This window comes from Idiotropiscis lumnitzeri, chromosome 18 (genome assembly GCF_059441095.1).
Source record: "Idiotropiscis lumnitzeri isolate Australia: NSW breed Sydney's pygmy pipehorse chromosome 18, RoL_Ilum_1.0, whole genome shotgun sequence".
Lineage (NCBI taxonomy): Eukaryota > Metazoa > Chordata > Actinopteri > Syngnathiformes > Syngnathidae > Idiotropiscis > Idiotropiscis lumnitzeri.
The window spans coordinates 10938454-10966089 of record NC_142408.1 but is presented as its reverse complement, the minus strand read 5'-3'; the positions used below and the strand labels follow the sequence as shown (position 1 = coordinate 10966089).

The 27636-nt window shown below is 40.7% G+C and overlaps 1 protein-coding gene across 3 annotated transcripts; it reads left to right on the top strand.

Moving 5' to 3' along the window:
* The first annotated feature begins 89 nt into the window (after positions 1-89).
* pnpla7a (patatin-like phospholipase domain containing 7a) lies at positions 90-27564 on the top strand. Of its 3 annotated transcripts, none has more exons than XR_015839753.1 (37): positions 90-210; positions 510-561; positions 640-694; positions 2190-2273; positions 3070-3157; positions 3253-3335; positions 3405-3508; positions 3594-3734; positions 4215-4374; positions 4948-5028; positions 5562-5690; positions 5797-5877; positions 8026-8155; positions 8694-8765; positions 8867-8940; positions 9033-9188; positions 9587-9664; positions 9959-10164; positions 10270-10401; positions 10528-10651; positions 11934-12047; positions 12411-12477; positions 12578-12727; positions 13000-13063; positions 13706-13874; positions 15490-15672; positions 15775-15893; positions 16658-16814; positions 18153-18269; positions 18388-18457; positions 19039-19155; positions 19245-19393; positions 19519-19671; positions 19765-19884; positions 20784-20868; positions 22169-22336; positions 24632-27564. XR_015839753.1 is itself a non-coding variant. In XM_088281396.1 (37 exons), coding segments are annotated over exons 1-37 (4086 nt in total). In that variant the 5' UTR covers positions 90-209; the 3' UTR covers positions 24737-27564. The 3 variants fall into 3 exon arrangements, 2 of the variants coding, with proteins under 2 accessions (XP_088137522.1, XP_088137523.1); XM_088281396.1 differs by having other exon boundaries at positions 22221-22336; XM_088281397.1 differs by lacking the exon at positions 22169-22336.
* The last annotated feature ends 72 nt before the right edge of the window (positions 27565-27636 follow it).

The window sequence follows — 27636 nt, the reverse complement described above, 5'->3', positions numbered from 1 at the left end:
GTGCCAAGGCTTCTTTGATTGGATGCCTTGATTCTGCGGTACTATGGCAACAGCAAATGTGTTTGCCCATTGGTGAACACAATAACATGGGCGGGGCTAAAGCAAGCGACACCGCATCGAAAACTTTGTTAGCTACCAGCTTATTTTGCTCCCTCACCAGTTTTGACAATGCCGTAAATGTAACACACTTTCGCTGCGAGACACCGTAAAGTAAGTGTGGTCTTTTACATTCATATACCATTCTCAGATACCGTTTTGACTACGTTCATTGACATCTATTAGTGGCTCTCCAGGGATGAGTTTGAGCTGTTAGCTATTAGCTAGCTCGCTAATATTATTGCTTACGTTCCGTTGCGTCTGTGAGAGAGTCACCGTGTTTTCCAGCTATAGTTGTCCCCGGTTGACTTGTAATGCTAAATTGCATTTCAATATAATAAACATTAATTAAGGTGTTGTCAATGATTGGCGTTGTGTTTTAATTTCACGTAAAATGTTTTTTCCCCCCGTAGTGCAGATACAAACAAGCCACTCCAGCGTGATGCTCTACTTGTCAGAGACCGAGTATGTCACTAAATGGGTTTCGTAAATGAATTTTTTTTCCATGCAAACGCATGTGACTGTGGTATTAATATGATGCAGGATGAATTGCCGCGCAGAAGGTGACGATGGAGACGTCTGCGGATGGGCCAGTTCAGTAAGTTTTACAGTCGATATAAGCGTGTATTTGTGATGTGCTGCATCACGTCTTGTTGTAAAAGATAGTCGCCACTCAAGTCTTTCTTACGGGGAGCGTTTCCCCTTCTTATTTCTCTATTTTTGTCCCTGACTCTGACCCAGACACAATCTTGGCTGGATTTACACTGCATCAGTCAAATGGTGCAATTCGTATTTTGTTTTTCTCAAGGGACACTATTGTGTCATGGCAGGGTAAACGGAAAAAAATGCAACCAAACAAATGCGTGTATCCTGATTTTTTTTCTGTTTGGAACGTGGCCTCTTCCCAATCTGGAAATGAATCAGATATGTATTGAATATTTGCTAATACCCTGGGAGTGTAACACACAAATGAGGCACAGTGACTGGTTAGAGACAAAAACTCACCTACAACATGTAATCACATAAAAAAAAGTCCCAATGTAAATCTAAACTCCTGCTAAAGTATAGATAAGATCTTGCATCTCTTTTTTTCTGGCTTCCGTGACACATTTTCAGTGCAAAATTTTCTTAGGCTATATTGACAGCATTCAAGTGACACTGTGACACAATTCAGATTTGTTGGCTATCGAGTGGCAGCTGGAATTTACGGTATGTCAAGGGAGCACAAACACAGCCGCATTTGGCACAGTCGATAAATATCACTTGAAATGACAATGAAATAGACGGTAAAAAATTTTTTGAGATATATTTTGGATATAGGCATTAAATAAGAATTGCACATTTGCACCAGCAGTGTAAATCCAGAGGCTGTGAGCCTAGAAACAAATGTTGATTTCTTTTGAGCTTAGGCATGCCACGTAACTCGAGTAAGAGTCAAGCAGGTCAAACTGCATTTTTTATTTTTGTAAATTATAGAAGAGTTTCTGTGTAGTGTAACCTCAAAGCAAGAAAACCGTCTGTTCCGCACCACTGATATTCCTTGGATTGGTTGAGTTCCAAAACATTTCCCATTGCGATAAATTTTAATTGGATCAGATTCTTCCAGGCTCCAAACTGTCACTGTTGTAAAACCTTCTGACTGTACAGAAAATGTTTCAAGTAGTATTTAACCACAACTAAAAGCCCAAGTTAGCCAGTGTCACCATTAATCAAACATGAAAGCACTCTTTTGACTTTAATGATTAATGATGAGGGGCAATGATGCCATGTTGCACAAGCACATTTGAAAACAAACTGAACCAACAATGTAACGTAAAAAAAACAAAACAAAAACATCTGTTGGACACAAGTCACACACGTGACAGCTAACTAGTTCATGGTTAGTTCAAGAGGCTAACATAAGAGTCTCCCACTTCACTCGCTGCTCCTTCTTGTCTAACAAACCAAATAGATGGACTCAAATAGACATAAAGAGCCAAATTGAAGAAAGGGTGTAAAAAGCACTTATGTAACGACACACACAATGATTACCAATCAGTTGTCACAGTGGGTTGTGTTGTTTTCACAAAGATGGTGGTCATTAATGTGTGTAGATGCTGGTACATGGCAAAAATGACATCACAGCAGTGACATCACGAGTGCAACAGTTTGTGGAGGAGAGGATGCAGACTACGATGGTAAGTGTGACGCAATATTGTTACCATTTGCGTGTTATGAACATTTGCTAAGTAACAAAACTTACATGGACTCTTTTATCACTACATTGAAATGGAATTAATTGAATGTCAATTTGATAAATATAACTTAATCTATAGCTCTTATCTATGCTTTGGTTTTTAGTAGTGAAGGCTAGGTTTTACTGAGTCATCGCTGTCCTATGGAAAGCATTTTTCTCCTAACCATTCCATAATAAACACAAAACCCAAACAAAAAAAATGCAATCTTCCGTTCTGAACTTCAGTTTTGATGCCATTATCTGCAGGTACTTCTTTTGTTAGCGAACTACCTGAGACTCAATTGCTGCTTTTGGCTAGATGTCCCCTTTTTTCCTGCTGTCTTGCTAATTTATCCAGCAAACAGGTTGAAATGGAGTCAGCAGCGCCCTCTTGTGGTTTCCTCCCTTTTTTTTTCAAGAATCTTAACCTGTTTTGATGTCACAACCCATTGACCTTCCATTTTAATTTGAAAAAAAAATCTTAAATCACTTCAGACTAAGCATCTGCTGTTAGCTTCCTTGATTTTAAAAGAATTTCATCTGTGATACCATTGTCCATGGCTTCGTAATGGCTATCGAGTTAAAAATGGAGCAACATTACCGGCTACTCATTCTGGGAGACAAAGCTGACGAAACAATGCAATACAATCTGCCGCACAATTGCTAATATTTTTGAAAAATAAGTTTTGTCTGTGCTTTATTATGTTATTATGTACAGTAAACGTGAGACTTTTCTGCTTTGTGTGTTTATCCTCTAGCTCACAGGTGTATTGATAGGCGCCGCCGTTGCAGTCGCAATGATCGGGATTGTGGTGCTCTTCTTGTACAGGAGGTTCAAGCATGCTCGTGAGTCTCATGTTTTTATATTGAGGATATTTTAAGTCCCAATGTCAATAATGTCTACAGTTATAACAATTTTGGTCTTTGGATTCTCTGTTAAGGTGAACAGCAGCCTGGTGTACCTCATTATCGCTTCAGAAAACGAGATAAAGTGCTCTTCTACGGTCGGAAAATAATGCGCAAGGTATTCACTTTTTCTCCCACAATGCTACCATTCTGACTTAATTTCTAAAGTTGCAGTTTTTTTTTAAAGGTCCAGACTCTGTCCTCAATCCCTCCTTCTTCATCAGTTACCTCAGTGTCAAAGCAACCGCAGCGAGTGCGCAAGAGAACCAAAGTTCTTAGCATTGCTCGCAAGTATGGTCTACAGGAGTGGAAGTGAAAAGCATTTTAATGATGTGTGCCGTCTAGTTTGGTTAAGTGAACACGATCCTCTTTACAGAATCCTCCGTATTCGTAAGGATCCTCCTACTCTTCAGCCCAAAGAACCGCCACCCTCTCTGCTGGAGGCTGACCTGACTGAGTTTGACGTGCAGAGCTCCAATCTGCCGTCTGAGGTTCTCTACATGCTGAAGAATGTCAGGTGGGTTTGAAGTGATCTGTATTTATACAATTTCACCAATAGAACCATCTTTACTATCAAAGAAGTTTAAAAAAAGGTTGTTAACTAATAAAATGTTTACTCAGCAATGCTGAACATGCAATGAAAGGGCGGGAGGATGTAGCTCACTTTATTTTCATCTTCTCAGCCAGGACAAGGACACTTGTATCACTTTTTGCGCCACTGGTACCTCTCCAAAAGTTCAATTTCCTGTTCTACGGTCATCTATTTTTTCTTCTCTAAGTGGTGGCCATCTTAGTTAGCTTGATGGGGGCGGGGAGCAAAACAGGAATGTAGAGTTCCTTTCGATGCTCGCCAAGCAGAAGTTTCACTAACTAAGGATGGGTCTTTCAAAACATTTGGATGTGGCGTTTGTGTGTCTTAAGAGTTTTATCACTCCTGACAATGTTGTAGGATTTGTACAACTTCAGCGGCATTCAAATACAGCGATGTTTTTTGTAGGGTTTTGGGCCATTTTGACAAGCCCCTCTTCCTCGAGCTGTGTCGCCACATGGTATTTGTTGAGCTGCAGGAAGGTGAGGGTCTTTTCAAGCCCGGAGATGATGACGACAGCATCTATGTGGTCCAGGATGGAAGACTTGAGCTCTGCATCTTTGAGAACGTTTGTTGACTCATAGTTTTGTCATTTTCTTAAAGGGGAAGTCTACTCCAAAATTTTATTTGCAATAAAATGTTCTATGTGCCTTCCCTGGTCTAAAAATGGCATTATGATTAGTTTTGCGTTTACGGAATAAGCGTTAATCAGCGAAATCCATCCGTTTTTAGCTATCTCATTCTGTTGGCTAAAAATGACATCACAGTTGCTCAGACCTTAGATAACGACCAATCATGACTAACCTTCAGAAAACAGGTGAACCGCCGTGATTAGTCATTAACTGAGCCCTGAGTGACTCTGATGTCATTTTCAGTTGGGAGAAGTGACAAAATGGCTGCCCTCGGAGTCTAAAAACGGGTGGATTGCACAAACACAATGTTAGCAGTGTTAATAACAAACACAGAGTTCCATGTTTAGACTAGAACATTATTGGAAAGAACATTTTGGGATTGACTTCCCCCCTTGTAACATTGAAAAATAAACCGCTGAATTTGTCTTGAATATTTTTCTCAAAGCAGGCAGAACGACTGAATGCACACGATGCTTTACTGTGACGTTGTCTCCTTTTCTGCTTTGCAGGATGGAACAGAAGTGGCAGTGAAGGATGTTCTTGCCGGCGACAGCGTACACAGCTTGCTCAGTATTCTGGACATCATCACGGTGAGTGACTTCATTTCGCAGTCACTGCTTTCCCAGTCAAAGAGTTCATTGATGTATTTTTGCCAGGCTTTCTCTCTATCCCCAGCCATGCAAATGAAATGTCCTAATTTCATTTCATTTCTCTAAATGTATTTTCTTATGACTCCAAATTGGAGGATTAAAGTAGTTACAAAGGATGGGCATGAATAATTAGTTTTTATTTGATTGTCCAATAGGTTATGCTATGAAGTAATGGGGTTCTAATGCCCCTTTGGTATTGCCCTGTATGTTTCTCACTAGATAGGCTCGCATGGAAACTTTGAATTTTAACTATAAATGCATCCCACCGGTTTGAAAAAAAAAAAGCATTTTTTTGTTAGATTTTTGCAAAAATAAATACCTTTTTGTTTTGAGTTCATTCTTTCTTCCTTGCCTGTATTCGAGTCCACCTTTTTTGCCACTAAAACCAGAACAACCTGTACGCAAATTGTGACAGTTTAACTTTCCTGGGAAAAAAAAAATCACATTTGGACTATTCTTTGCTTCTTATTCAGGGTTTTCCAGCTCCTTACAAGACTGTTTCTGCTCGTGCAGCCACACGCTCCACCATCTTGAGTTTACCTGCATCCGCCTTTGAGTCTGTGTTTAAGAAATACCCAGAGACACTTGTACGCGTCATTCAGGTAACGTAGTGTCAAAATGTTATTGGATCGGAAAAATTTTAATGCGACTCCATTTATTTAATTTCATCTTCTCTGCTTACCTGGGCCTGATTGTTGTGTGTTTCAGATAATCATGGTGCGGCTCCAAAGAGTCACTTTCTTGGCATTACATAACTACCTGGGCCTGACAACTGAGCTCTTCAATCCGGTATGAGGGAGCGTGATTAGTATGCATTTATTTGTGTGCGTGCGTGTGTGTGTGTGTTACACTCTTTCATGCAGAGACCTTGACATTAGCAGCTGCTGGGAAAGAAACCATCTTTGCACGTTTACGGAAAGTGACATAAACCCTCTGTCCTGCACATGCAAGCTAATTTCACACAACATTAAGCACAGCATCATAACACTGTCCTTCATATGGGTCCAAACGAATTAACCGTAACAACCCCTTCAGAGGAAACTTTATGACCAGAAATATCTTTTATTAGAGAATGCTTGAAAGGCCTTTGGCAGCCAATTGCTAAAGGCTTTAAAATATATTGTATTGGATGTGATATTAGATATAAATCAAACCTCAGCCAAAGTCTAAAAATATGTCCCACAAGCAGAGGTTGCACTATTGGTGTACAGATTAATAGTCTTCCAAAATTTTGGGCAAAAGGCAGATGTATATTTTAAATGGTAAAAAACCCTTTATGAAATCAGAAATTCATATAAAATCAGATTTAATCGGGTCACGCTTATTTATCCTGTCTTTTATTTTTTTTTTGTGACCAAAATAATTTTTTACCAGCTAATGTTATTTTTGCCTCCTTGTCCGTTTAATCTCTGTTTATTTTAACCTATCTGTATCAAATTTACACGTGCATGATATGTTTGTGAAGCTCAGTTTTAAATAGTGCTGTAGAAATAATACCTTACTTGATGTAAACCCTTTTCATACTGTAAGGTTAGAAGTGGGTTCCTTCATTTTTAGGTTTAGAACAGTTAACATTTGTAATTGGAAACTTGAGTGTTTTTTTTAAAATGAACGTTTATCGCAATTGCCCACATTTGGTTAATGGACCTGCAGGTTTAAAAAAATCTTTAAGGGGCACTATTTATTTGTGCAATTTAGATACAGTGAACCCTCGGTTATTGCGGTTAATGGGGACCGAGACCACCCGCGAAAACTGAAAATCCGCGAAGTAGCGGCGCGCCTTCAAAAATGCTTAAAAAAAAAAAAAAAAAAATATATATATATATATATATATATATATATACACGGGTAGAGAGAGAGTGAAATTCATGTTCTAACAAAAAAAAAAAAAATATTATTAAAACTTATTTTTTTATTCCCCAGCCATTCTTTTTGTATTTATTCAATTACTTCTTTTTGTATTTATTTAATTACTTTGACTTTTACCTGCTGGTACGCCGTCCGGTGTGCCCTGTGAAATGAAAGGTGGCATTCTTCATTTATTTATTTGTTCATTTATTCATTCATAACTGACAGCCTCGCGCTCCGCTCATGCCCGGGCGGAAGGTGTTCCTCTTCGGCTTAACTACCACGCACGCCGGCCGGTCTCCTCCGGAGCTCTCGCACGGTCCCGAACGGAGCGAAATGTCGCCCCGCTAGTGCCCGGGCGGAAGTTGTTCCTCTTCGGCTTAACTGCCACGCACGCTGGCCGGAGCTCTGGTACGGTCCGAACCGCGCGAAACGTCGCCCCAAATCGTGCCCGGGGGAACGTGCTCTTCTTCGTCCACTCTCCTCTTCGCCCACGCTCTTCTTCGGCGCACGCCGGCCGTCTAACCGCTCCAGCGCCCCGTCGTGCCGCTCGACGAAACTACAATGCCCACGAATATTTTTTAGACCCGCGAAGCACTGAACCCGCGAAAGGTGAACCGCGAAGTAGCGAGGGTTCACTGTATTTCATTTTACTTCACACCCCAATGTGTTCGGTTCATTGAATACTCCTAATTTTCCTTAGATGTGAATGTGAGTGCCTATGGTTGTTTGTTTTACTACATGTGCCCTGCAATTGGTTGATGGCCAGGCCATATTGCACCCCGCCTCTTGCCCAAAGTCAACTCTGATATCCCCGCTCACCCGCAACCATAAATGAGAATACGCACCATAGAAAATGGATGGAATGTAGGTGGTAAATTAGTGACATTTGGAAATGTTGGTCCAAAGGTGTTACCAGGAACCCCTGCTTTGCAGTACAGAAATACATACGATATCATAAACAATTGGAATTTGCCCCGTTTGGTACATTGTGGCATCAACAACCAACGTTTTGCAGTTGTAACATATCATATCGGTACAATTACTATCTAATGTGTGCTGCAAACTGTTTTGTTGTTGAATGGACAGGAGAGTCATGCAGTGCCTTTGTCCAACGTGAACAGCGTGGCAAGTGAGGCAATCTCTGGCAAGACGAGTCGCCGTTTGCATTTCCAAGATGAGTTAGCAGCGGGAACCACGGAGAGCCCAGCAGACGCAGGTCTCACACACCAGTGTTGTTTTTTGTCAACGCCCCTTGTTTTCATGACGATAACAAGACGATCACAAGCTAAACGTGGCTCTTTGATGACGAAAAGATGACGTGACATGCATGAATTTTGACGAGACGAGACAGGACGAAATTGTTAGCTTGTGGTCCGTCAGACGTTCAAAATTTACACACCCTCCACCGGGACAGCACACAGAGGAGGGCGCACATGTCGCACGCTCAGGCTCAACAAAACATATTGCATAATTCTTAGTGGTCGATCAAAAAGTTTTTGGTCTTGGGTGGGGACCTTGTTTACCTATTTTTAAACTAAAACGGACTTAAAAGTTTTTGTCGACTAAAACTAGACTTAAACTATCACGAACAGGAATGACTAAATGTGAGGAAAACTAATAAGCATTTTTGTTCGAAAGACTAAGAATAAATCCAAAATGCCTGCTAAAAACAACACTGTCACACACTTTTGTTTTTGTTTTGTTTTTTCTGGTGTTCAGTGTGATCCAATACTAACTCACTTTATGTGAAGCAGATGGTGTAAAGGACAGTCCTTCGAACAGCCACAGGAAGCAGCGATCCATCTCGATACCCCCTGACAGCGCAGGTTGATCACTGTCTTAAACTTTGGCCGATAACGTACGCACTCATGAACAGAAGTTGCACTGACAGAATACTCATCATCACCCTCCTGTGTACATCCTGCAGGCGACATGACTATGGCGTGCGAACGGGCTCGAGTCAACATAGATGAGACTCCGCCCAGTCCTGCCACTCAGAAAGTAAAACGTTACTTTAATCAGATTACCTTTAAAGATCAGATCGCTTTTACAATCGTATTCATCTTTCACCTACTTTGTTTTCGCTCGCTCAGTCTAGCCTGAAGAAGAGCGTAACCATGCAGCATACGCCCTCTGAGGTGTTTCACTACACGGACAGCTGGGGGCAGTCTGACGCCATCCACCTGAGCAAGAGCGGAACAATCTTCCAGGCTGCTAAAAAAGACCTGCTAGGGATCATCCAGTTGCAGGTGAGAAGCTGAGTCTGCCTCGTTGATTTTATCTACCAGGGTTTATTTGCTTTGTTGGGTTGCAACCTCTTGCTTCTAGTTTTTGATAAATCAACCTGATTGGTGGCAAGATTGTCTTCCAAGGACCGTTCCATTAGATTGATCACATATAAAATAATTGAAATACAAAACAAAAATCAATCCCTACTCTTTAGAATGAATGGAACAAAAACAAATATATTGCTTGTGAAGGTGGAGTGTACCATTTCCCTGAAATCAGGTGCGATAGACTCCATCTCACCCCAGGGAGATTGATTCTGCCACCAAACTGCTCATCCTTTTTCCAGCCTGCTTGAATCAGCCGTACGCATAAATGTCTATGAATGTGACTGAAGATGTATACTATTTATTGTTTGCAGGATCCCAGCCTTCTTGAGGGAAGAGTGACTCGCCACCAAGTAAAAGCTGGTTCGGTGGTGGCTCGTCAAGGAGATCAGGTAACTTAAGTGAAATTTCAGTGATGAATGTGATTGTCTTCTTAACTTTAGAGCACGGGTGGGCATTTCCTGTTTTGTCTCCCCGCTCCAACACACCTGATTCAAATGATCATCTCTACAGAAGCTGGATAACAACAAAATGATCATTTGAATCGGATGTGTAGAAGGAGGGAAACGAATAAAACGTCCAGGATACCGGCCTTTGGGACCGGAGTTCCACCCCTGCTTTAGAGTGAACTCAAATATATTAATGTTTAAAATTCACATTTCTGCCCTCTGCTCTTATTTTTCTAGGAAGTGAGCATTCAGTTTGTTATTTCAGGCCTACTCCATGTTTACCAGAGGATGATCGACCGCGAGGAAGACACGCGTCTTTTTGTGACACACCCCGGAGAGCTTGTCGGTCAGCTTGCAGTCCTGACTGGAGAGCCCCTCATATTTACGGTCCGAGCCCAGCGGGACTGCAGCTTCCTCTCCATTTCCAAAACCCATTTTTATGAGTTAGTACCTCTGAATTTAGTTTTTGTTTGTGCGCGCGTGTGCATATATACATGTGTATATGTATAAAATCATACGCAAACACCCTTGTTTTTTTTCCCCCTAAGGATAATGCGTGTGGAGCCAAAGGTAGTGCTTAATGTCGCTCACACAGTGGTGAGGAGGATGTCATCTTTTGTCAGACAGATTGACTTTGCACTCGATTGGATGGCTGTGGAAGCCGGCAGGGCCGTCTACAGGTACTTTTAGCAAAGTTCTGCTTAATACGTTCCTTCCGTCTTGCTGTCCCTTCCCAAAGTGATACACTGATCTAGGCTCTCAAGCTTGTTACGTTGAATTGCTGTTAATGGAAGTATATTATCCAGGCAGGGAGAAAAATCAGACAGCACTTTCATCGTCCTCAGTGGACGACTGCGCTCTGTGATCATGAAGGAGGATGGCAAGAAGGAACTAATCGGAGAGTATGGCCGCGGCGACCTGATTGGAGTGGTAAGGCCCAAGATGGAGAGGAGAGAAGAATAAGATATACGTGCATACGTCTTCAATAGTCACAGATGATTGTCTTCAACTTCACATGCACATTCTTCGTTGATGATCAGCAAGCGTCTTATAATATCATTCTCTTCCAGTAATGTCAACCACACATTAACTGCGTGGTCAGCAATCAAGCTTTAAACGAATTTAAACAAGAACTGCACTTATTAGAACACAGACGTCTACCGAAACCGACCGATCCTAAAAATATTTCCTGAATAGTTATGGCGTGCAAGGTCATACTGTTCCACTCCAACAAAGTTAAATGGAAATTGATGTGTACTTTTTGCATAATCCTCCCAATAAAAACAAAATGTTCACTTGGTGGTAGGTAATAATCAACATCCACTTCGAAAAGGTAGGGAGGGGTAATGGTACTGAATAGATTAAAGATTAGATTGTCCATCCTTTCATCTTCTGTACCGCTTCTCCTCACTCGGGTCGCGGGGGGTGCTGGAGCCTATCCCAGCTATTTTCGGGCAGTGGGCGGGGGGACACCCTGAACTGGTTGCCAGCCAATCGCAGGGCACACAGAGACGAACAACCATCTGCGCTCACACTCATACCTAGGGGCAATTTAGAGTGTTCAATCGGCCTTCCATGCATGTTTTTGGAATGTGGGAGGAAACCCGGAGGAAACCCACGCCGGGACGGGGAGAACATGCGAACTCCACACAGGATGGCCGGAGCCGGGATTGAACAAACGACCGATGCTGTCTCTCACTGTGAGGCCATCGTGCTAACCAGTCGGACCACCGTGCCGCCCAAGATTAGATTGTAGAATATAGAATATATTATAATTATAATTATATTATTTATATTAACAATTAGATTATAGAATAGATTGTAGACTCTATCTAAACAACCACATTTTGACAGCAACAAATTTTGTAACTTAAATATAAGATATCTTGCATTTCTTTTTTATTTTTTAGCCATACAATGCGTCGGTGTACATTTTGGTGTTTGTGTATAATTTGTTCATGTCCAGAAATCTGTCATAATTAATGAACTGCCATATGCATATTTTTTCTTTCTTCCATGATAGTTCTAATAATACTTGAGTTGAAGTATGCAACAGCTACTGGGTCTTGTTGTAGGAGCCTTTTTTTCAATCACTATGTGACCTTCCAAATATTAATTATGAGGATAAAATGCCCCCTGACGATATGGGGGTAACATTAAAAAGGTTTTTGTCTTTTTATGGGGATTTATAGTCTTGCCATTCTCTGCACAGGTGGAGGCCCTAACCCATCAAAACAGAGCCACCACCGTCCACGCCGTACGGGACTCTGAACTCGCCAAACTGCCTGAGGGCGCCCTCAGCTCCATCAAGAGGAAGTTCCCGCAGGTAGCCTTAAGGCCTTTGAACTTTAAATCACACACGGTCTCCCAAAGGTCAAATTAGTCGTCCAAAATGTTGTTTGCACAATATTTGATCTGGGGTTCTATTTTCTGGAAGCTCTCTGGTTGGTTGGTAATAATTTGTCAGTTGTAAATATGTTTTTATTTTGTTATGTTCTTGAAAGACGCTAAATTGACCAAGCGTTTAAATTAGTTTTTTTTAACCGATGACTCATCAGCGGCCAGTCCGTTCCAGGCTTCTGTGTGAAGAGCAATACTTAAAATCTTGCAATCTGCAGCAACAAAGGAATGAGCATGTCATTTGCATATTAGATTTGAAACTCGTTTCTGGAATGTTTTTGCATTGCAGGTTGTCACCAGGCTCATACATTTGCTTGGCCAGAAGATCCTCCAGCAGGTTAATCTTCCTCTAACTGGTGTGTGCACTTTATATTGTGTTTATTCCTGATAGGAAAAAAAAACAACTGTTAGTCTTCGATAATCGCGAACACTGATTGTGTGTGTACTCCAATGCAGGTCGCAGTTTGGCACTGCACACCCCAGGCAGTAAATGGGACGCAGGCAACCAAGCCTCCAACTTGTCCACAGTGACTGTCTTGCCCGTCTCTGAGGAGGTGCCGCTCACCGCCTTTACACTGGAGCTGCAGCACGCACTCATCGCAATAGGTACAAACAATGATTATGAAAGACGTGACTTTGCTGGGGTTGTCCTTTTCTGCTTCCAATAGAGGAATGTTTAATATAGTGTTTACTTTTGTGCTTATCAAGATGTCATTCAAAAGTCTCGATTGATTGATTGTAAGTCTTGGTGACAGTTTTGTGCTCAGTTTCTCTCAGGATAAAAATAACGGACATACCGTCACTTTGTAATAAATCAAACAGAAGTTCTGTAGCGGTAGTGTAAAATGTGATGCCCCGTTGACCTCTTTCACTTTCAGGTCCCACTCTTCTGTTGACCAGTGATATTATTAAACAACGCCTTGGAGCTGCAGCACTAGACAGGTAGGTAAATATTTATTTATTTATTTGTTTTAATGACAGTTTTAAAGTTATTTAATTGATATAAGATATAGCCAGTGCTGGCCAGTCCGTCCCGACCGGATGGCCATTTTTGGGAGAGGGGGGTGACAAATTAAAAAAAAAAAAAGGGTTTGATTAACGAAGGTCGGAGGTGGAATATAGTCCGGTCCACAAATCGGCCTTCGTGCGTGTGACGAACCTACTCGCGAAATGGGCAAAAAAAAACTACCTCCATACTCGTCAAAAGCGCCACTACTACTATGAAGACGTGAGACAGCAGTGTGCGTTCAAGCGTGCCTGTATTTCCTTATTCTGACGACACGTAACCTGCGCCTCCCGTCTGCTACTGGGGGCATGTTATTACAAGGGGGGTGGCAACACCTCAGACAGAGAGAGCAGAGGGGAAGTCAAACTGTTTACCCACTTGGTTCTGACGAAACACTTCCCGACATAATAAGAGGATTTGTATAGTGAATTATCCAGCTAATGATTTTTATAGGGATTGTGAGATAAAGGTCGGAGGGTAGGGGAGTGACTGGCAAAAAAGGGTCAAGTGCCCAGCTTTGGATATAGCAAGACAAGCATCCGGTTATCTTACTCCCTGTCCTGCTTCTTTCCCGTCAGTGTTCACGAATATCGTTTGTCCAGCTGGTTGGGCCAACAGGAAGACATCCATCGCATAGTTCTCTATCAAACTGACTACACACTAACCCCCTGGACCCAGCGGTGCATTCGTCAGGCTGACTGCATCATCATTGTGGGCCTTGGTGAGCAGGATCCTGCCGTCGGAGAGGTGAGGTGTGACGGGGTGCCAAAGATAAAAAAATGTAATTGAAATCTAACCTTTTACAGCCGCGTTTAGCAGTGTCACGCAGATCTCAGAGCAGCCAGCATCCATGTTTTTTTAAATCTTCTGAATCCCGTTTGTGATGCAATTATGTTGTTGAAATGAATCCAATCCAATCCAATCCAATACAACTTTATTTATATTGATAGACACGTGACACGGAGGTTGTGAGAGTGGGGAATGAATGCAAAACGTTGTCTTTTTTCATGTGCAAGGGTGGCCATCGCCTTCGAGGCAGTTGTTAAAAACATTTTTTATACCAATCATGCCACAGTGGTTTATCATGACCTCGTCAAACTGAGCCAATGATAAGCATTACCGGTAGTTCTTCCTCCAATATTGGTTTCACGCTTCGGTAGTCTTAATTTGTTTGCCTTTTTGTGATATGGATTGCATTTGTAGTAAAGACTAATAATCATTTTTTCGTTTCAAATTGCTTCCAAACTAGTGTTGTGCCAAAACTCTGACTTCCATAACATATCTGCATATAGCACTTCGATACTGGCATTGACCCGATACATTGGTAAAAAAAAATGTAAAACATCAATAATAGAACTGAAAAGTCAGAAGAGAAAACAACTTCCAATTCTTTGTGGTTTTATGAAGTTAAAAATAATAAAATGATTATATTGCCATCGTAAACATTAAATACATCTTGTTTTTTTTTAGCAAATGTGTGAATTGCATTGCAAATGACTATAATTAGTCAGTTGTGTGCTCTACTGCGCTTACAAACAGTATCAATCGCTTGATCAAATGTCGCGAGTCGAGCTCACAATTGCTTGTCTCAAAATAATTCACAGTCATTTGATTTATATTTGAAGGGAGGTCAATGAAATTTGTCACATGTCACTCTTTGAATTCTTCATATAAATCAGGATGCCATGTTGGATATGTTCCCTCCTCTCGACAAAGTTGCAGACAGGCCCATTCCAAACGTTTTCCATTCGAAAATGAGAAGTTTAAGTGTTTGTATTGAATCTGTAGACATAAGACACAGAAAATCGATTATTACCGGCATATTTTATTTTTTAGCCTCACAATTGGTAACCACTCCTATATGATAACCTCTAATCTCTCGAATCCTATTACATGTTTAGCCTTTGTAACAGAACAATGTCTGCAGCAGGTTTGTGTTTGACCCTGGGGCATATAAGGCTGCAGTGGATGGCTACTACGAAGATGTAGAGGCAGGAAGTGCACGTCTAGCAGATGGAGAAGTAATTGCTTTCTCAGGGGGGAAAATGGGCAAACAAAAATAAAGGAATGTGTCCACGTTTAACCTGAGACGGCGGGAGAGATGGAAAGACGGATCAATATTTGCTGGGGCACAGAATGAGTCACAGCTGAGGATTTGCTCTTTCAGGAACACACACGAACACACACCTACACACGCAATTTAGCCCCGAAAACACACATTAAGTTCCAGGTAACACCTGTGCAATTACTGTCTTTCCTTCATTTTATTCACCTTCTATCTTTGCCTGCAAACAGTAACTTGTCATAATTCCACACATGTGAGCACTGCGGTGACCGTAAAATGTTGATGGTGCCCCTCTAGCTGGAGCGCATGCTGGAAGGGAGTGCCGTGCGCGCACAGAAGCAGCTGGTGCTGCTGCACAAAGAAGACGGCCCCCCTCCCAAGGGCACGGTGGACTGGCTTAACATGCGCAGTTGGATCTCCAGACACCTGCATCTATCATGTCCACGACGGGTCTTCTCCAAGAGGAGCCTGCCCAAACTGGTGAGAGTGGATGCACTAGACAGTCGTTTATCTCACATCCACACCATCCTTTTCATATTCTAATTTGGTCGAGCGTTTTTTTTTGTTTTGTTTTGTTTTTAGTTGGAGCTCTATCAGCGCGTGTTTGAGAAGCCGGCAGACCGTCACTCAGATTTCTCCCGATTGGCTCGAGTCCTCACTGGAAATGCCATTGCCCTCGTCCTGGGTGGAGGCGGGGCCAGGTACAGCTCACTCTGCTCTGAGCGCTCCCTTGAGTTGGCGTTTTACATTTCAGAATTTGGCCAAATTCTCTGGGAAAATTATGTTTCTAAAGTTGCACGGAATTTTGGCCTAAAAGCTGCTGTCATGTATGATGTTGTACAAGGCACCACTTAGTCTGTCTTGAGCCCTTGACTATCAAATTATTAGCTCTCAGTGCATGTTTGCCTTTTAAAGGGGTTCCTTGGTTTACGACCGCAATAAATTTGTTAGGCGGCATAAGAAATCACACTCAGTCACTGTTTTTTTTTTCCATTTCATTGTTTTATATTCAATGCCTAGGAATGCAAATGGAGCAGCGTTAGGGTTAATGCTTGGTTGTGACACGCCACAACTTAAATACTCTGTCGTAAATCGAGGACGCCCCTGTCACTTGTATCAAAAATGATGGTTACACGAGACCTCTGTGCACGAAAGCAGACCTCAGTTCAGCAAGATTTAAAGCGTTAACAGGGCTGGTGTTTTGCTTTTTATTGCTATTATTACTTAGCTTTAGTCATGTATTTTAAAATGTTACATTTCCTGTACAGCGAATAAAGTTTTTATGATGGCAGATTGGAGGCAGTGATCACATTGTGTTCACCCTTACAAAATACCTCTAACTGTCGAGTCAATGTAGCTTTTTAAGACATTTAATTTTTATTGTAACTGCTGAAAGGGATTACATTTTTAAAAATCTTTTCATCTTCATCATCCCTTTCTCTTGGTTCTCTTCCCTGTTTTGTAGAGGTTGCTCCCAAGTGGGGATCTTGCGAGCCCTCTGCGAAGCTGGCATCCCAGTCGACCTCGTCGGCGGCACTTCTATCGGCTCCCTGTTGGGGGCGCTCTACGCAGAAGATCGCAGCCATAGCCGCATGAGGATGAGGGCACGAGAATGGGCAATGGTAAAGATTTTCATCTGGGGATGGGGAGAGTTCCTCAGTTTGTGATGTGATTTGCTGTGGTCATGTCTGCCTGCGTGTCTTTGATTGGTCAATTGGTGTCAAATGCCACAAGTAATTACATTGTACTGAAGAAGCAGATTCTTACAACACAAGTTACTCTGGCAAACTAAAATAGATTACGGAAGCAATAATAAATACTTGCAGATAGAAATACACGTAGCAAGAGGAATCTAGCCCTGTAGAACAGACATACTTGTTACTTTACTACTTTCTTATTTCGATGGGACTTTGGCGCACAAAAAATGCAAATAGGTGAGTTTTTCTCACAATTAGCTGGGGGGTTGTTCCACATAAAAGATGCACATAGGGTTCATTTGTGAATAGTGAATCATGACAGTGTTGTAGTCCTAATTACTAAAGTCAAATAACAATCATATTTACACTTGGGTTTGGACCCCTGTCATGTAATAAAGCCAGGAGGGAGCCTTATTTGAATCTTGGCACCGAGAGTATAACAAATCATATTCTAGATATCATCAAAAGGCCATTTAAAGCCCCATTTCCATCCTCATTAAGAGAAGATGCTGGAATGAATTCGCTTGTGGTGAAACTTTGATGATGATCACATCGTCCTCAGGAATTTGCGTTGTGCGGGGTGACTTGCAGACCATGGGGATTTTTCCCTCTTGATGTCGTACTTGAAGATATCGTCATGAAGATGAATGCAGCAAACAAATTGTTTATGTGGGTTGAATGAGAACATTAATATTCAGCTCTTCCTCTTTTAGAATGATTTCAAGTGGTTTTGTAACTTTCTGCAGCCTGTCGACGGTACCTTTTTGTAAAAGTGACTCTGAACAGGAAATCATTTCATCTCAAATCATATATGAAGGTTCAATTTGTTTCTCTTGAGGATTTTTTTATTTAATACAACTGTATTCAGGTTTTTGCGATATGCACTCCATTGGGGTTGCAAGATGAGAGCTAACATGGGTCAGTTATCTGTCCTCTCACTCCATGGCTCTGTCCTAGGTTCTGATCAGGGAATGTAATCTAACTTTACAAGTTTTTCCTTAGCCACAAAAAATGGAAAAAAAAATTATTTTTTTTAATGCACATTTTGCAGAATTTTTTTAATCAAGTAATGAAAGTGTACTAACAAACCTGACAGTAAGCTGTTGTGTGCATCGGATAAAAGAAATACAAATGGGAAAAAAATGACATTAACAATTTGGCAGATTCTACTTCACCTTCAACGAAAGCACTGAGCTTAATTAAATGCTGTTTGTATTAGGAAAGGATGAAAGCAAAACAAATGTTCACTCTCTCTTGCTGCAGGAAATGACTTCAGTGTTCAAGAAAGTCCTAGATTTAACATACCCGGTCACATCCATGTTTTCTGGCGCGGCCTTCAACTCCAGCATCAGCAATGTCTTCAAGAGCAAGCAAATTGAGGTGAGTTGAGGTGATTTCAATGATGCACCAATAGAATGACAAATACATTGCAGAAAGGAGGCTAGTTGCCAGTATCAGTAAATGTATAATTTAAAGCTGTTTTTATTTGCACGTACAGGACCTCTGGATACCGTATTTCAATATCACAGCTGACATTAGTGCCTCTGCAATGAGAGTGCACACTGATGGTAGGTGTACACTTGTCTCAGGCTACATTCCAAGGTGTACACAAAATGTGTCCACACTAACAGTATTTTATTAAAACAATCTCTGCCCACATGAAAATGCATTCATAATGCCAAACCTAGAGGTGGCATTACTATTGCTCATTGTAAACCCATTCTAGTTGTTCTGAAGACCAAAGACAAAAAAAAAAGACTCAATTTTCTGTAGTAATTGTTGCTATCCCACCTGATGGGCAAGAGGCAGAACACAAGGCAAACTCCACATGAGAAGCTTATTATTGTCCCTATGTACACACAAAAACATATTTTTTCTTCTCCCCAAAATGTCTAAAATTAATAAATTTAAAAAATGTGCGCTGTTGTACTCACCATTTTTAAATTTCAATTGGAAACATCATGTACTATCTATTTTTAATTGGTCAGCTAGGGTGCAAGCATGCTGCGTACCCAATGATTGTGTTTAATTGGTCACGCAAAGGCATGCAAGTACAGGAGACCCTAGTTCTCCTCTTTTTGATAGTCCCAAACCAAGACGAACAACGGTACATGTTGTAAGCATCAAACCGTTTTGTTTGCTGTTTGAGGTTCTCTATGGAGGTATGTTCGTGCCAGCATGTCCCTTTCGGGGTACCTGCCTCCTCTCTGTGACCCGAAAGATGGACACCTGCTTATGGATGGAGGTTACATCAACAACCTGCCAGGTTTTTCAGATATCTTCCGAGACTTAGTCAGCTTTCAACTCAGTTCCAAATCATTTCTTTGTGTTTTTTTTTTTTTTTGTCACTGCCAGCCGATGTGGCGCGCTCCATGGGGGCCAAAGTGGTGATAGCTATCGACGTTGGGAGCCGCGATGAAACCAACCTCACTAATTATGGTGACTCGCTGTCCGGCTGGTGGCTGCTATGGAAACGCCTCAACCCTCTGGCAGAAAAAGTCAAGGTAATGGATTGAGTCAAAATAAAAACCAATTTTATTACACCTTCGCTGGATTTGAGTCATCGAATACAATTTTCACAGAAGGCGGGTTCGTCTTTGAGGGGTTTCTCACGCCTGTGTGTGCTTAGGTGTTGAACATGGCGGAGATTCAGACCCGATTGGCCTACGTGTGCTGCGTTCGACACCTTGAGTCAGTGAAGAACAGCGACTACTGCGAGTATATCCGACCCCCCATCGACAGATATCGGACGTTGGAGTTTGGGAAGTTCGATGAGATTGCTGTATGTTTCCGGAAACACGGTCATCCTGTCGTTCGTTGTTTTGTTTCATTGAAAAAAAAAATAATAAATCACCTCTACTTTGTGTCATGTTAGGAGGTTGGATACCAGCACGGCAAGACTGTGTTTGATGTGTGGAGTCGCAGTGGAGTCGTGGACAAAATACTGAAAGACAGACACCAGGAGGAGTTTCACAACACGCAATGCAAGAACAATGTGAGCACCCACTTGGTCACTTGGCTTTCGTTCAGTGTCTTACATCACAATCCTTTAGACACGGCTGGATTTTTAGTGCTGCTCTTTAATACAGGATTCCGGCACGACAAAGCAGACTTGACATTATGATGAGGCATTCCATCAATAATTGGCTTTTTTCCATCATTCTGAGACCAACTGTAATCAGCTTTTATGCTGCACTCTGTTTTTGCACCAAAAGTGCCTCCTGGCTCTCAAGCTTAGGGATCACTGCGGCTTTTCTTTCCTGTTATATCTCCAATAGCAGTATTGTTATCTGACCTGCTATAAGACGGCACCAAAAATATACTTGTTCGTTCCAAATGTCTGAAGTTTTAGGACTACTTTTTCTGATGCCTCAAGAGCCTCCTGTTGTCGTCATAATTGCAACAAACAAACATTCGCCCAAAAAGAAACGGCCGATCAGTTCCCTCTGTAATGTTGCAACAAAAAAAAAAATAAATAGAAGAAAAAGAGAACTTTGTCAATCAATTACTGCGACAAGGCAAGCTGAAACGTCGAAAGCAGAAGTCACTAATTTGAGGACTCGTTTCACACCAGGTTACCAAAATGCTCCCATGCATGTGATTTACGTGATCCATGAGGGTTTTCAACTTCCTCTGCTGCTATTATAGTGAATGTGGACTACAGTAATCATGTTGCCTTAATGTCAACGTGCGCATTTTTAATTTTTTTTTCTTCCCACCAACAATTTTGCTAATCGTACCAGGCACCAACTGAGGTGCTTGATCCGTACGGATCAGGGATCAAAGATGATCTGTTGCACCACTAATGGATGTACATGGAATGCATGTTTAAGTCTTGGTGGAGGTTTGTGCCATTTATTCCCCATGCACTAAAGTTGTCTTTGTCTCTACCAGGTGTTAACATGCCCCAACGCTTCCTTTACTGACTTGGCTGAAATCGTGTCCCGCATTGAGCCTGTCAAACCTGCTCTGGTGGATGGTAAAACCACACACGCAACACAAACACTATCTGCCCCACCTGAAGTCATCTTTGCTTTAGTTTTTTTTTTCTTGTTGTTGTTGTTTTTTTTTAATGTTTTATTTATCTATATTATTTATTTTTAGCATGTGTAGACCCACACACTCATAGTACACTTGCTGATGCCTATTCTGTATCCTCATTTCCTCCTTTTTTATATAGACTGCTTGATCTCTTCACTTATAGCTTTTTGCAACCAGAATGTGTACCTCAAAGACATAACCGGAAACCTTTTACAGTGGAACTACCTTGGTCCAACACAATCCCTTTCAGGAAGTTGATCAGCCACATTTTTTTGGAGGGATATTATTTTTTTGTATTGCAAATTATGAAAATTGGACTAATCTGGTATTGTCATTAAAAAGACAGTACAGGCAATACATTTTTAATAAATTCTTCAGATTGATGATCAAAAATATGTTAGTCACTTGGAAACCAATCCAAACAATTTTCTCCCCAGAACAATGAAATTGTGAATTGTTGCTGCCTCAGAGGAATTGGACTGGTTCAGATTTTCTTACACAGTTTCTAAAATAAGAAATAGGGCTATAACCAGCTTTAATTTTAAGAATCGATTAATCTAACGTAGAAGTCACTGAGGGCGTAGGGTTACACTTTTCCGAGTTGTGTGCGTGCAGCGTGGGGTCGGTTCCCACTCAGTCACTGTGTCTGTGTGTGCCCTGCGACTGGCTGGCGACCAGTTCAGGGTGTGTTGCGCCTTTCGCCCATACTCAGCTGGGATAGGCACCAGCACCCTGGCGACTCTGTACAGAATCAGTGGTGTGGATGACACAAATGTTTTCAAAAACATTTCAAATTGCCCCTGCAAATAATGCAAAAACAAAAATTAATGTGGAAATGAATTTAGAGTCAGTCACTGGTTTGCGTCATAACAGTCAGAAAGAAATGCAAAGGGCAAAAAAAGGACAAAAAATATGTATATTTTTTTTGTTTTAGTTTTTTTTTCTTCCCAAAAAAATAGTCAATGTCTAATCGATTTTCAAAAATGATTGGCAACCAGTTCAGGGTGTACCCCGCCTACTGTCCGAAGACAGCTGGGATTGGCTCCAGCACCCCCACAACCCTTGGTTCCACTGTACTTCCAAATGAAGCAAAAGCTATAAGTGACAAATTTGGTTTCACTGCAGCAATGGTGTGCATTCATCCAATCATGGATTGTTTCTCATTCCTCTCTGCTCTTCCGACCTCATCGCTTGCACGCCCACTCCCATCTGTCCCCTCCTCCACGCTTCCCCAACAGCCCCACAATGTGATCTGTTTTTTTCTCCTTTCCTCACCTCCCTCCCCGTCAGAGGAGTCAGACTACCACACTGACTATGACGAGGAGGCAGTGGAGAGCGCACTGTCTGACCTGGAGCTATACGGTCACTATGGAGAGCATACTGAAGGGGAGGAAACTGCGGACACGGTGCGGGCCTCCGGTCGTTCGGCGGGTGATCTCTTGCAAGCATTACAACCGCTGAGTCACATGTTCACTATTGTCAGGCACATTCAACAGCAAGTGGTTTATGCTAAAATAGAAAATGTCCCTCACATGTACTGGATGTCAAATTTATTTAAACGCAAGTTCCTTTGGAGTTGGAAGTTTGAGTTAAGCTTTAAAAACTTTTTCAACTTAACCTTGAATAGTTATTGTTTTGGTTGTCTGTTCTTTTTGTTCGGTTATTTTTTTCAGTAATTTTTGGCTTTAGTCTCCAAATATGGCATTTTTTCTTTGAATCCAAATTCACTCTTGTAATATGACTATTCTACAGCTTTGTTCACGCAAACAGTAAATTTTGCAGTAAATAAGGCAATTTTTTTCTGACATTTCAAAATATATTTTTAATATAGATGTGCTAATATATTGCTTATGCTATGTATTAGGACTGAATGATTTATCGTTTTGGGACTGAAATCAGAATCTCAGCCAGCACGATTTTAAGATCGTCAAAGCTGCGGTTTGTGTCCCACGTTCACAAAGCAGGTCATGCAGTACTGATTTAAAAAAAAAAAGTGTTGCGCTCTCTGTAGTCTCAGAAGGAATTTCTTTCTCCGCTGCTTGAATGCTAGGCGCCAAGTTATCTTGTGCCACTGCAGTATGGACTTTATTCGTACTATATGTAAGTCCGTGCACAGCAGCAGCAGCTGAGTGATGACAAATAAACAACCCCACCAACAAGTAGTGTTTTAAAAGAGGGAGCGAACAAGAGGTCGCTAAGCGTGCTAATCGCTTAAGTGAAATACAACGTCGGGAAAGACCCAAAATAAGTGCTTAGGTGTGCAGTCTACTTTAAACAGAAGTCTGGCTAGAATCACGTTGGGGTGGAGAGTCAGCACAAATGTTGTATTTCAAATCAATAGGTATCAAGACATAAAATGAGACAACAGCTACATTAGCAATTTAGCAGATGCTCTCAGTCCGGAACACTGAAACGGCTGACGTTATCATGACGAAGCGGTTTGATGTGAGATGTATATTAAATATTTATCATCGCATTAATAATATTTGCACTATTTTGCTCCACAGAGTTTTGAGATCTACACAATAACAGGTCTCAAAATTTTATATTGTGATCAATTTAACTTTGCTAAAGGACAATGGTTTTATTGAATAATTGTCTGACATTTATGTACCAAGAACATGTACATTAGTACGGGATGTAAAATATTTTGGGGTTTAAAAAATGCATTTTCCTATACAAAATTACACTTAAATACAAAATTATACTTGACAGAAAGTAGTTTTTAAAAACTTGAGAAAGAACTGTCCCCCTCCCAAAACCTCTTTAGTGTCCTTGCATTATTACAATAATAGATTTAATTGTTTTTAATGGTATAATGGGATTTTTCTGTCATGTTTGTAAAGGTCACTGTACATTGTGCTGAAGATCGCAAATTGTATCGAAATCGCAATATCTGTCAGAAACGATTTTTTTCCCTAAACTCGTTCAGGCCCACTGAGTATTTCCTGTCATTATTTATTTTTCATGAGGAATTTATCCAAAAAGAAATTCTCCCGTATTACCATTTCTCATATTTAAACTTTATTCATTAACTATTAACACATCATAATCAGTATTATTTGATTAATTCCTGTGTCTTTTAAAATATATTAATTTAATTATCATGGTGTATAATAAAAAAAAAAAAAAACATTTAAATTAAAGGCCCAATTGTACGGAGCCCCTAAAGCCGGGGTGGGCAAACTTTTTGATTAGCGGGCCACAATGGGTTCTAAAATTTGACAGAGGGGCCGGACCAGAAGCAGATGGATGGAGTGTTTTGGTAACCTCACCTTATCAAAGAAAAAAAAAATACATTTCATTTTAAATGAAGGTGAACAAAAGCATTCCAACAATATATATGTCTTTGAAAAACCACAATACTTAGAAAGTAAAACATTAACAAGGTTTATTCATTCAGTTTTTTTCAAGTTCGGCGGGCCGAATTATAACGTTTAATGGGCCGCATGTGGCCCCCGGGCCGTAGTTTGCCCACACCTGCCCTAAAGTGACATGGGAAAAAAAAAAGACATTTGGACGAGAAATCATTTTATTTGTTTTTTTTTTCCTATGTCACTTTAGGGGCTCTGTACAATTGGAAGGATTAGTATTTTTTTTTAAATAACAGTAAATGGGACATGCAATATGAATCCAATTGGACAATTGTTTCTGCTTTTATGGTGACCTAGCCTTTTAATGAACTTCCTTGCAATCCTCAGGATGAAGAACTGGATGATAGAAGTATCCGACGTGTTGATGCTCTTTCCAGCCACGAACACCCACTGAACATCTCAGCCAGCCAGGAAGTACTTTCCAAACGTTAATGAGTACAATATCGAAGGAACATTACACCACCGTTGGCCTCAATTACACTCATAATGATTTAACCTTCATTCAGCTTCAAGTCCTGCACATTCCTAACCATCATCATTTATCTTATTGAGATAGTCGAGCTTTAAATGGATCGCATCAGTCACAAAGCCAAGGAATTGCAAAAGTGGCCTCAGGTTAATTCATATGACGGAATATTAGGGCCACACTCAAAAGATGGAAAATTTGACATTGAGAAGTTGGACAATTAGGATAATGAAGTCTTAATTATGTAACAAATGTGTTGACCAGAAAAGTCATCATAATTTTTACCAGACTGAAATATTAATTTGAGAAAAAGGAAATAATTTTGAGAATAATCTTAATAATCTTATTATATTATCTTATCTTATTATTAATGTGATGTATCAGAATGTCATCTTAAGAGAAAAGAATCAAAATGAAGTTGTAAAACTTCAGTACATTTGTTTTGCGTTGACAAGTCCAGCAAAAACCCAAACACATCAAGAGCACTTCACTTGTAAGCGTTGACTTTCTGTCACAGATGAAAGGCCATCCATTCATTTTTCATAGCCGCTTATCCTGTTCAGCGTGGCAGCCGATCACAGCAACTCCTTTAAAAGTGCTACTTATACTTCATTCTTGTAGCATTATATACTTGTCTTAACAACTTTATTCTCATGACATTTTGTCTTGTATTTTTCTGTGCAGTAACGCCTTAATAACTCCTATTAATCTTTTCATTTACTATTTAAAAAAAAAAAAGAAAAGTTACAACGTATGTTGATACTTGAAGACGATGTGGACAGAGCAGAATAGTTGCACTAAAAAAAAATAAAAAAAAATAGGAAGATCCACAATATACCTTACGCTTTTCTTAATCCTAGAATTCATGGGAAAAAACCCCAGCAAAAAACGCCTTGCTTTTGCCTCTTAACGAACAAAGTGGTTCGGGCTCACCCGAAAGGATACTTTCCGATACGGAATGCCTTTATGCTTCCATGGAGTTGCTGTTTTGACAATGTTACTGGAAAAAAATGCTTTTGATTTTCTTGACTGTCTTTGGCGGGCATGCGCCCCTCCTACTTGCCAAGCGAGATTTATTGTTCCACCCCCCGAACCAACATCACAAATGTATGGTGGAAGTGTGGACGAACGGCACTAGAACATATCGAACCTCAACCTTGATGCACAGCAAGCTCGCACATCATTCCAGACTGCACTTCAATGCAAATGTTTTGTTTTTGTTGTTTTGTAGACTGACCAAACTCTCAATGTTACTCTTTTTTTTATATTTGTTTTGGCACAATCATTTAGTTGAATGTAGATTGCAAAACTGTGCTTATTCGAGGGAAATCTAGAATTGTCCAAATGAGAACTAATGCACGCTATCACATCTAGCTGTTGTTAAGTCAATGCAAGTTTAAAAATTCCGTTGTCCATCTAGTGCGATAACAAATACGTGCATATTTTTCATCACTCTGACATTAAGTAAATGCCTTAATGCTGAGGGTCCAGAGCCCACAGCAAGTACAGAGCAACCTCGAAAGTAGAAATACAATTCCCTGATAGGCTGATAGGATGCGTGTCTGATTCCAATAGGGTGGAAAACAATCTTTTACAAGGTCAAACTTTATAAAATCTTTAACTGTGTGCATTTTTTTGAGTGAAAAATTTTCATACGAATGAACAAACAGGTTAACTACTGTAAAATAAACAACGACAAAATGTCTTTTAGCTGCCTTTTGCAGCTCATATTTGTCAGCCGTAAAAAGAAATTAAGCAATGCAAAACGTAAGAGCCAAATCTAGCCTCAACGGTGATAGAAGACCTCCAACTTCATCATGCGCATCTTGGCTAATTTGTTGTGGCTAGTCCTTAGTGCAATAAAGCCCACCAAAACCAACTAAAGTGAAATCTTGTGAGTTATGCTGACGTCTTTGTGTAAACTCTTGCATGGCAACGGCTCAAACTCTGAACTTTGGTGTAAATTTGGAGGTGCATTTACTCTGAAAAAAAACCATGTCATATTTACAGTGGATATAAAGTCTACACACCCCTGTTCAACCAGGTTTTGTTAAAAAAAAACAAAAATGAGAGCAAGTCTGATCAATTAGTCTTTTTCCACAGTTAATGTGACCTGTACAACTCATTTGAAAATCTTCTTTAATTCTTCTTTTAATGACTGAACTGAATTAAATCGAACTGACATGCAACACAGCAGGGATGGACAACTGAAATGATCTTTTTCATCGGTGCGACAGCGGACCACACACTTCTCTTTGGTGCGGTACCCGATTACCACGATGCACTCCGTAGTGCTGCATCCCTGTTGTATTGACTCCCGTTATTTTCAATGAGTGATACTGGTTAGGTCACGCTAAACTTTTGGAATGATCCAAAACATTAATTCTTGAATTTGAACAGGGTTGTGTAGGCTTTGCTATGCACTTTAATTGGAGCCAAGGGGGGTTACTTTTGGTGTGTTGTACTTTTGGGGTGTTTCCAAAAACACCAAGCACAAAGAAATTGATGTCTGGCCAGAGAGAGTATTTCACCGCTTGTTTGAAACGGTGATGGATGAGACGCTGATGCTAAGTGTGGAAGCACGCCAGGTGACTGGAACTGAAATGCAACCACTTGTGCCCTCATTCAGCCTTTTGCTTTGATTGATAAGCACACAACGTTTACCAGTAATGCCTTCTACACTCCATGGCTTGATGAGTATTTATGTTGTATTCTATGTCTTAGATAATCAGGTGTTACTAACAAACCACGTGTGCAATTTGTATGTTTATGATAAATAAATGATTCACTTGAAGTAATGAGCAGCACGACTGGCATTTGCACTGTTTGGACACTGCCGTGTATTTTTTAAAGTTTTTTGCCTTGA